This window comes from Pristis pectinata, chromosome 35 (genome assembly GCF_009764475.1).
Source record: "Pristis pectinata isolate sPriPec2 chromosome 35, sPriPec2.1.pri, whole genome shotgun sequence".
NCBI lineage: Eukaryota > Metazoa > Chordata > Chondrichthyes > Rhinopristiformes > Pristidae > Pristis > Pristis pectinata.
Window position 1 is genome coordinate 15,463,624 of NC_067439.1, and position 10,000 is coordinate 15,473,623.

At 52.5% G+C, this 10,000-nt stretch overlaps 2 protein-coding genes across 6 annotated transcripts in view; one reads left to right on the top strand and one right to left on the bottom strand.

Moving 5' to 3' along the window:
• The window catches only part of LOC127586454 (protein FAM98A-like), a 108,828-nt gene that overhangs the window by 32,852 nt on the left and 65,976 nt on the right, over positions 1–10,000 (top strand). The window lies entirely within an intron of this gene.
• rasgrp4 (RAS guanyl releasing protein 4) overlaps positions 1–10,000 on the bottom strand; it is a 223,122-nt gene that overhangs the window by 2,972 nt on the left and 210,150 nt on the right. For 3 of the 4 annotated variants that reach the window (XM_052044432.1, XM_052044431.1, XM_052044430.1), the window contains exon 16: positions 920–1,215. The exons of the other annotated variant lie outside the window; for it this stretch is intronic. In XM_052044432.1, coding sequence (XP_051900392.1) covers positions 920–1,215 — 296 coding nt within the window. The remainder of the gene's footprint in view (positions 1–919; positions 1,216–10,000) is intronic. 4 annotated transcript variants of the gene reach the window in all.

Sequence of the window (10,000 nt, forward strand, 5' to 3'; positions counted from 1 at the left end):
CTTTTGTCCACCTATCACTGCTCTGCTTTTCCCTCCCATATATATTGACCTTCCCTCTTTTCCTATCTTCAGTCCTGAAGAAGGGTCCTGACCCGAAACGTTGACCGCCTGCTTTTCTCCACGGATGCTACCTGGCCTGCTGAGTTCCTCCAACGTCATCGTGTTTTTGATCCCTTTCCCTGATTGGCTGTCCCATCAATGTGAGGTGCTTGATAAATGAACTAGATTGGCATTCTTTGACAGTGTCACCCCGACTACCACCCTAAACACCCCCTCCCTCCACCACCAGTCCACAGTGGCTGCAGTGTGCGTCATCTATAAACTAACTGCCCTTACGCACCCAGGTTAGTCCGACACCACCTCCCGGACACATGACCGCTAACATCAGGAAGAACACTGGAACACCACCGCCATTCCTGATTGGAAAGACTCCTTCATTATCCCTGGGTCTAAATTCTGGAACTTCCTCCCCAACCATAGGAGCACCTTCCCCAGAGGGAGTGCAGCAGTTGTAGAGGGTGGCTTACCTCTCCCCTCCTCAGTGGTGGGGTGAGGGATGAGCAGTAAGTGTCGGCCTTGCCCATGATGCCCAGATCCCGAAATATGAATAAACCTTAAAAAAAAACTGGTTCCCGCAAAGCTTTATTCACCCCCTGACACAAACCTGAACTCTCTGCAGGAACAGGACAACGGGCAGACCCTGGGATCACCTGCCCGGATCTGGTTCTGCCTCAATGGTGAAATGGCTGGCTCTCACTGCAATGTCCCTCACGCCCTCCCAACCCCTCCTCTCTGGGACCGTGGAACCAGCCTGGGCAGCTGGACATCCAACAGTGCAGCCCGTGACGTGGGCACTCCAACAGGACGTGCCGGGCTGGTTCTCTGCAGGATCAGGGGCACACCCACCCTTCCACCTCACCTCCTCAGCCTTGCACAGTGTCCGCGTCTGGTGGTGAATCTCCAGATCCTTGTATTCAAAATGCCGCCACGTGGAGGAGTTAGAGGTGGATTTTGCGAGCGCAGGTGCCCCGGCAGCAGAGTCCGGGTCCGGAAGGAGCGGCTCAGTCTGTGTGGACCCGTCTGTCATGGCTGGCCTCCTCTGGACTGGCACCATCTGGTCCAAGTGGCTCAACATCATGATGGCATGGTCTTTGCCGTTGTGACTGTGCTCAGCGCTGTCGATGTGGGGGTACATGAACACCTCAGTGTCACTGCCTGCGGGAGGGGCAATGAAGAAAGAGGCTCAGCTCCTCAGAATGTTAGAACGTGAGCGGGGGAGGCCACTCTCCGCCAGGCAATAAAATCATGGCTGCTCCCATCTTGGCCCTTAACCCCAAATCCTCACTGTCTCGTCCTTCAATGATAGCTCACTGGGGGAGAGAATTTCAAAGGCTCACAGTCTTCTGAGAGAGGAGATTCCTCCTCATCTCCGAAACGGGATCCTGTAATTCTGAAATGCCTTCCTTTAACTGCAGAAACAGAACAGGGATGAACATCTCAGTGACCACCCAGTCAATCCCCTCAGATTCTTTCATATGTCAATAAGATCTCCTCAGCCCCAACCGGCTCAACCTCTTCTGATAAAGCAACTCTTCTTGCCAGGAATCAGTTCATTGCAAACATGTTGTCCAATGCTGAGAGATGGTGAGATTGGAACCAACCGAAGTTCTAAAGTTTCTCATCAGAGCAAAGATATCCCACACAATGTTAAATAAGCCCACAAGCTGCAGGGAACATCCAGCAGGTCAGGCAGCATCTGTGGAGAGAGAAACAAAGTTAACGTTTTAGGTTGAAGACCCTTTATTACAAGAGTTTTCAACCCAAAACATTCTCTCTCCACAGGTGCTGTCTGACCTGCTGAGTTTTTCCAGCATTTTCTGGTTTTATTTCAGATTTCCAACATCTGCAGTTTTTTGCTATTCCCACACAATGTGAATGGTGTGTCACAGACAGGCTGTTGTGGTACAGAGCCTGTGAATTCATACCTCTCTGCAGTACATAGAAGAGCAGAGCACAGGAACAGGCCCTCTGGTCCATGAAAATGTGGTGAACTAATTAAACTAGCAATTAAACACCTAACTGAACTAATCCCTCCTCCCCGCCCTCTCACCCAGCCCCGACCACAGAGATCTCCCTAAACCCTGCTCGGGTGGATAGAGAGGCCTGTTTCTCTGGGGATGGGTGGGGGAAGAGTCCAGGATAAGGGGTTTACCCAGGCCATCTGGGCTGGGGTTGGGGATGGGGATCACCCTGCTGCCAAACAGTAGAATGGATTCGGTTTAAAGTTCTCACACAGGAGTTCAGATCCCTCCACGGCCAACCCCTACCACTCTAAGCACCCCAGAGCTGTGAGCTCCTCCGGCCCTGACCTCTTGTGTGTTCCCAGCTCCTTCGCCCTGCCGTTGGCAGCTGTCTCGGCCCTAAGCTCTGTCACTCCGACTCTCCCTTCAACCGGTCTCTACTCCCTCATGGGAGCTCCTTCCAGCTGAGCTCCTCGACCAACGGTTCCCGTCTGATTCTGCTGCATAACAGTCCTGTGCATCACTTCTTGCTGCAACCAAGATGTCAAATGAATGGAAGCTGTCGGTTGCAAAGGTCGGACTGCCACACATTTCCTGATATCCCATCGGGCACACGCGGGCTCCTGACACAGCTGTCCCATCAGTCCCATTGACCCCCCCTCCGTATTTCCCTCTAACCTCGCTCCTTTTCGCATGCCATTTACTTGCAACAAGGGGTAGTCTACAGGCTAACCCAGCCGCAGGTCTTTGGGACATGAGAGGAAACCAGAGCATCCTCAAAGTCACGGACAGAACGTGCAAGCTCCACCTGTGAATTAGCTGCCCTCCCCACTCCATCCGGCCTTCACGTGACCCCATCACCCAGCACGAGGAACGAGTGACGCCTCGCCGGCAAACCCATCGCCCGCGGAGAAGTAAACGTTTCTTCTGACGTGTGGTGACCCTTGTGACGTCGGGAAGCCCAACCCCAGGATTAGCCAGGACCCGCTGCTTGGGTCCCGTTGGTGATGTGTGGGGAGGAAACATCCTGCCGCCGGGTCCACTTGTTTGAAGAATTCATGGGATCTCCCTGAGCAGAACCTGAAAACTTAGTGGTGTTTACCCCTTCTCTTTTCCTTCTGTAACCACCATTTGATTCTGGAACAAAGTTGTCCTTATTGGGCATTATTGACCCCAAGGGGCTTTAACTGTTTCTCGCTGCACAGATGCTGCCTGACCAGCACTCTCGGGTTTTATTTCAGATTTTCAGCATCTGCGTTTTTTGGGGTTTTCCCTGCTGCTCCTGAATCCTTTTGTCCATCTTTTTTTTTCCCTTCAATTAGCTACATTGCTTTTCAACTGCTTCAACAGTCATAAATCAGGCCCTTCAGCCCAACTGGTCCATGCTGACCAAGATGCCCCATCCAAGCCAGTCCCATTTACCAGCGTTTGGCCCATATCCCTCTAAACCTTTCCTATCCATGTACCTGTCCGACTGTCTTTTAAAAGTTGTTATTGTACCTGCCTCAACCAGTTCCTCTGGCAGCTCATTCCACAGACATACCACCCTTTGTGTAAAAAGTTGCCCCTCAGGTTCCTATTAAATCTCTCCCCTCTCACCTTAAACCTGTGCCCTCTGGTTCTTGATTCCCCAACCCAGAGAAAGAGTGCATTCACCCTATGATTTTATAAGGTCCATAAGGTCACTCCTCAATCTCCAAAGTTCGAAGGAATAAAGTCCTAGCCTGCCCAACCTCTCTGCCCCTTATCTATGCCCCTCATGGCATTGCTGGGCAAAGGAAAGAGTGAGCAGTTTGTCTCTTCTTGCCGCTGAACAGGCTGCATGACAACCCTGCAGATAAAACCGCTGCCCCAGTGCAGAGTGGCTCCACTGAGATCAGCACCGTCAATCCAGTCCAGCAGAGGGCACAAGAGGCCACAAAAAGGAGCATCAATGCCTTCAGAATTAACCCATCAAGGAGTAACTGCAGGACGAATGGTACAGGCACCACTTACAGCTGCAGCAGGGATTACAAGGCTGCGAATAAATAAAGATCTTGTGCTTCTGTGCACTTTTCACAGGCTTGGGTTAGTTTAAGCAAGGACATTTGACCGATGTCCAATGGTGCATTCGTCAGCCCGTCGAACCCTGGGCCACCACCTTTATATTGAGCAGCACTCTGTGTCTGTTTATTCAGCACCGGAACCCAGCACTGTCAGTCTACACTCTGGCGTCAATTAACCTCGCTCCCTCTCAGCGGTCAGCGTTTATAATCAAAGACCCCACCCACCCGGGACATTCTCTCTCCTCTCCCATCAGGTAGAAGATACAGGAGCCTGAGGGCACGTACCACCAGGCTTAACGACAGCTTCTACCGCACTGTGATAAGACTATTGAACGGTTCCCTTATACAATGAGATGGACTATGACCTCACAATCTACTTTGTTGTGACCTGGCACCTTATTGCACTGCACTTTCTCTATAGCTGTGACACTGTTATTGTTTTTACCTGCACTACATCAATGCACTCTGTACTGACTCAATGTAACTGCACTGTGTAATGAATTGACCTGTATGTTCAGTTTGTAAGACAAGCTTTTCACTGTACCTCGGTACAAGTGACAATAATAAACCAATACCAATACATCCATCAGTTCTCGAAGAATAGGTGGCGTCATAATATGGAAACCAGGCAGCCAACTCCGCTGACAGGAAGGTCCCACAAACAGTCTGATTTGGGTGTAGGGTTATGGAACCACACTCTCCTCCTCCTGTGGTGGTGAGTGAGCCGTCTGACCCTCAGTGTCACCTGCCGTCTCCACACTGTGAGAGGAAGGGCTGCCTGGATTGTCCTGGGGTGAGGTTTGAACCCATAACTTTCTGACCCAGAGGCACGAGGGCTACCCATTGAGCCACAGGAAGAAGGGCCACACTAGCACCCGGACATGATATGGAAGCCATAGAAAGGGTGCAGAGGAGATTTACAAGGATGTTGCCTGGATTGGGGAGCATCCCTTATGGAAACAGGTTGAGTGAACTTGGCCTTTTCTCCTTGGAGCGACGATGATGGGGGGACCTGATAGAGGTGTATAAGATGATGAGAGGCATTGAGGCTTTTTCCAGGGCTGAAATGGTTACCACAAGAGGACATAGGTTTAAGGTGCTGGGGAGTAGATATAGAGGAGATGTCAGGGGTAAGTTTTTTACTCAGAGAGTGGTGAGTGTGTGGAATGGGCTGCCGGCAACGGTGGTGGAGGCGGATACGATAGGGTCTTTTAAGAGACTTTTGAATAGGTACATGGAGCTGAGAAAAATAGAGGGCTATGGGTAAGCCTAGTAATTTCTGAGGTAGGGACATGTTCGGAACAGCTTTGTGGGCCGAAGGGCCTGTATTGTGCTGTAGGTTTCCTATGTTTTATGAGACGTGATGGTTGGGTTGGGCTGTAGCAGACAGAACGAACCGTCCCAGCCCGGCGTCAAGACCTCCGGGGAGAGTGACTGCGGCCTGAGTCACTGTTCTGGTCTTGGGGAATCAGCATCTTGGGGAGAGGACGGGGGATGTTGGGAACCAAATTCTGTCAATAAAGAACGAGGGTTCGCAGCGATACGTGCTGTTATCTGACAAACAGCAGCAGGGGATGGTGACCAACAATGGCAGCAACTCCCTCCTGTACCCCCGACCTTGATGGTCCGAAGACCAGGTCTGATCGGATGGCCAGGGAGACACCAACCCTGACTGCGTCCAGGGACGGTTACACGTCGGCACGGTGAAACAGTCAGCACTTGCGCCGTGAATGAGCAGGGCAGCGGACAGCAGGAAACGCAGGCAGCTACAGCGTCGGGTCAACGACAGCGCGAGGCGGGGAGGAGACGGACAGAGAAGGGAGACGAGGTGACGGTGGAGAGAGAGGGAGATGGAGAGATAACAGCCTACCTTGTGAAGGCAGGAGAACGGGCTGCAAAGCCACATCAAGAGCTAAGTTGCTGCTTCTGCCCCGCTCCCACCAGGCAGGTGACTGCCAGCATTGACTCTGCACTCTGACCAAAGCCACCAAACCCTCAGCCTTCCCTCCAGCCACACACCCATCCCTCCCCACTCCCCCTTCTCACCCACAGACATCCCCTCCCCTGTGCCCACCCTCTCACCCTGCCCCGACCACAGAGATCGCCCCAAACCCTGCTCGGGTGGGTGTTGGTGGGGAGGGCAGGGGGAAGGGTCCAGGACAAGGGGCCACTCAGGCTGTTGGGGGGGTGGGGAATTCTGCTGCCCCAGGGAAGGGGGAGCTCCTGTGTTGTCTCCCTCAGTAAGCTGCTGAGTCATAGAGCAATACAGCATGGATACAGGCTGTTCGGCCCAACCAGTCCGTGCCGGGTCCACGAGGCTGGGGCTGAATTGAAAATTTCACCACTGCAATGAGTAAACTGTAACCAGGCGGGGCGATTTGTGGATGGGGAAGCAGGGTGAGTACATACACGTCCAGGCTACTCCATCACCCACAACCTGCCACCAGGGAGGAGAAGGTGCAGAGGCAGATCATGAACTGAAGGTTTCCCTTCCAAGTCCGAGGATTGTCCCTTACGGACCAAGTGCTGGTAAATGGGATTAGTGTAGTATAGTATGGTCAGCATGGATATGGTGGGACCATCCCTGTTTTACAACAGTTTTTTAGTCCCAGATTTACTTAATTCCTGGAGTTCAAACTCACAAGTCCTCCAGGTGGGATTAGAATCCACGCCGGCTGTTCAGTGATCTGGGCCTCTGGCTATGGGTCTGGTATACAGAACACAGAACAGTACGGTACAGGCCCTTCCACCCACCACGTTGTGCTGACCAATATAAACCTTCTCCACGTTCTATCTACCCCCCTCTCTACTTCACCTCCTAGAACCCTCTATTTTTCTTTCGTCCACATGCTTATCTAATAGCCTCTTAAATGACCCTATTGTATCAGCCTTGACCACCACCCCCAGTCACCCTGTGTAAAAAAACCTACCTCTGACATCTCCCCTGAACTTTCCTCCATGCACCTTAAACGGGTGACCTCCACTATTGGTCATTACCCCCCTGGTGAAAAGATGCTGGCTGTCCACTCTGTCTATGCCTCTCATCACCTCGTACACCTCCGTCAAGTTTCCTCTCATCCTCCGTCGCTCCTAAGAGAAAAACCCCAGCTCGCTCAGCCTCTGTCCACTATCCACTGGGAAGGACCGGGAGACAATGAGCTCCCGTCTGCCCTGAGGGAGAGAGGAGTTGAGGCTGAGGTCCGATCAGTCACAGACATTGGATGGTGGAGCAGGATGGTGGTACACCGTGGTACACCATGGTACACCGTGGTACACCGTGGCCTATTCCTGCCTCTGATGTTCCCTCAGGTAGGGCTCAAAGGAAAGCAGTGAGCTCCCCCTGCGACTCTTGCCATATTTAACTCTGAGCTGACTGTTAACTCACTAACACGGCTGTTAATGGGACCTTGCTGTGCAGATGGCACCTGCCACGTTGCAGCAGTGGAGACTTCAAAGAGGTCTCCACTGGCCGCAGTGGTGTGAAGACGGTTTCAGAAATACTAGTTTGCTGTGTGAGGTGTCAGTGAGAGATCCTGAGCTGAAAGTAAGGTGCTATCAGTGACACCAGGACTTGATGTTTCAGTAAACAGAGCCAGACCACAATCAGCACATCTCCATCAACTAGCACCCCAGTTCTTGCTCTGTGACAGGGATCATCAGTGTCTCCTGTGCAATCAGCGACAGGGACCGAGCAGGTGGTTAAGTGAGTCACTAGCAGAAAGCTCTGACTGTGAGACGTGGGGCAACTGAACCACAGGCAGTTCTCGGCAGAACCATGTCCCACACTGAGTCAGGACTTTCTCACCAACACAGGGAGACTGTCATTGCTCTGGGACACATAAACAGTACGGAGTCAAGGTCTCCAGAAGCTGAAGACCTCAATGTCTCGTCCAGTAACACGGAAAGCAAAGCAGCTGGGTTGCGCATGGCAAGATCCCACTAACAGCAACACCGTAAACGTGGGTCCTCAATGTTGATTGAGGGAGGGAGAGATACTAGCAGCAGGGAAGTCTCTGACCCTGTAAAGTGAGGGATCTTCAACAGGAGACACTGTGACAGGACGGCACTCGAGTACCTCCCGGGGCTTCACACTTAGGCCTCAGGAGGGGCTCTCAGACCAGGGGCTTTACGTTCAGAGCAGACAGTGCTCCGACTGCGATATGCCCGACACACACCTGCATTTCACAGGGCTGAGCTCCCAGACTGACTGGGGGCACTCGAGTTAAAATGCACTGTGTAATGAATTGATCTGTACGAACGGTGTGCAAGACAAGTTTGTCATTGTACCCCGGTACAAGTGACAATAATAAAGCAATGCCAAAAACGTAAACATTTTCCAAACAGACCTTTCAGAATTGCCCCACCTTCCTGCAAACCTGGGCATTATTTAACATAGCGACAATAGATTTTATAAGTCACTGTCAGACAGGAAAAGGTTAATAAGAGGCAGGAAAATATTATTCAGTCCATCAGGTCAGATAAGATCCAATCTGAGCCGAGATATTTGCATACCACAGCGCTCAACTGTTTTCTGAGGTTACAAGTAGGATGGGATGAGGTCTCCCTGCAGTTTTGCAGAACCTTAGAGCACAGAAAGGAGGCCATTTTGCCCACTGAGACTGCACTGGCTCTTTCAAAGAATTCTTGAACTGGTCGCACCCACACTCTCCCCACAAGTATTTCTCTGTAATTACATATACGACTTCCTTTTGAAAATTACCCCTGGACCAGAGTTTTCAGACAGCCTTTACTGGATCACATCCCACTGTGCAAAAAGTGTCGGGGTAGAACTTTGTCTGCGAAAGTTTGCTGAGATAACCCCCCACAGCGACGAAGGCAGATCGTCTGCGGCTCTGTCTGTCTGACCGATTGCACGGCAGGGTGTGGTGGGTTGCCGGGTGTGTGCCGGTAAGTGAGCAGAGGTTTGGAGAGGCTGTGTGCCACTGGGGATCGCAGGCCGGTTCCAAGCTGATGCCAGATGTCTGGGGCACCAGTCAGAGGGGCATCCACCACCGTGCAACCTGAGGAACCTCCATTCCCCGCTGGGGAGTGTTGCTCCTTTCCCCCTTACACCAAGCACGTTCATCCCTTACTGCCATTCCTTCAAACACAATCACCTGTTCCAACCGTACGGACCGCCCACGTTCCCTCGACCGTACTCCTGCCCGTCTCTGGTTTACTGTTGGCGGCATGTCGTCACCCACTTCAACACCAGGCCCTGAAGGTACCCTCCACCTCCCCCTCTCCTTCAGACAAGGCACTGCACAGTCACAGAGGTTTGGAGCACAGAGCCAGGCCCTTCAGCCCATCAGCAACAACCATCTACACTTATCTCCCACCAATGCCATTGTTTATTCTCCCCACATTCCCAACAACTCCCCCCCCAGATCCCACCACTCACCCACACACTAGGGCCAACTCACAGCTACCAACTTACCCACCGACCCCTATGTTGTTGGGACGTCAGAAGGGGGTCAGAAGGAGAACATGCAAACTCCACACAGGCAGCGCCCGAAGTCAGGATTGAACGGGGGTCTCCGGAGCCACGGGGCAGCAGCACTACCCGCTGTACCGCCATGCCGCCCGTCTCATTACTAATTCCACTGCTGGCTGTGACACCTTGCTCGACCACGTTACAACAGTGAGCACTGGAATTGCCCGTGATCTGGGAAACATTTACTGATGTCCAGAGGGCACTTCCAATGGGCAATTTCCTCCTGTCCTGTCCGGCACATTGTCATTTCTGCCCACTGTGACCACATCTCACCACCAGCCACATGTTCCCCTCTCCCCGCCTTTCCACCTTCTGCGGGGATCACTCTCTCAGCGACTCCCTGGCCCACTCATCTCTCCACATCCCCACCCCAACACTTCCCCCTGCAACCACAGGAGGGTAACACGTGTCCCTACACCTCCTCCCTCACCACCATCCAG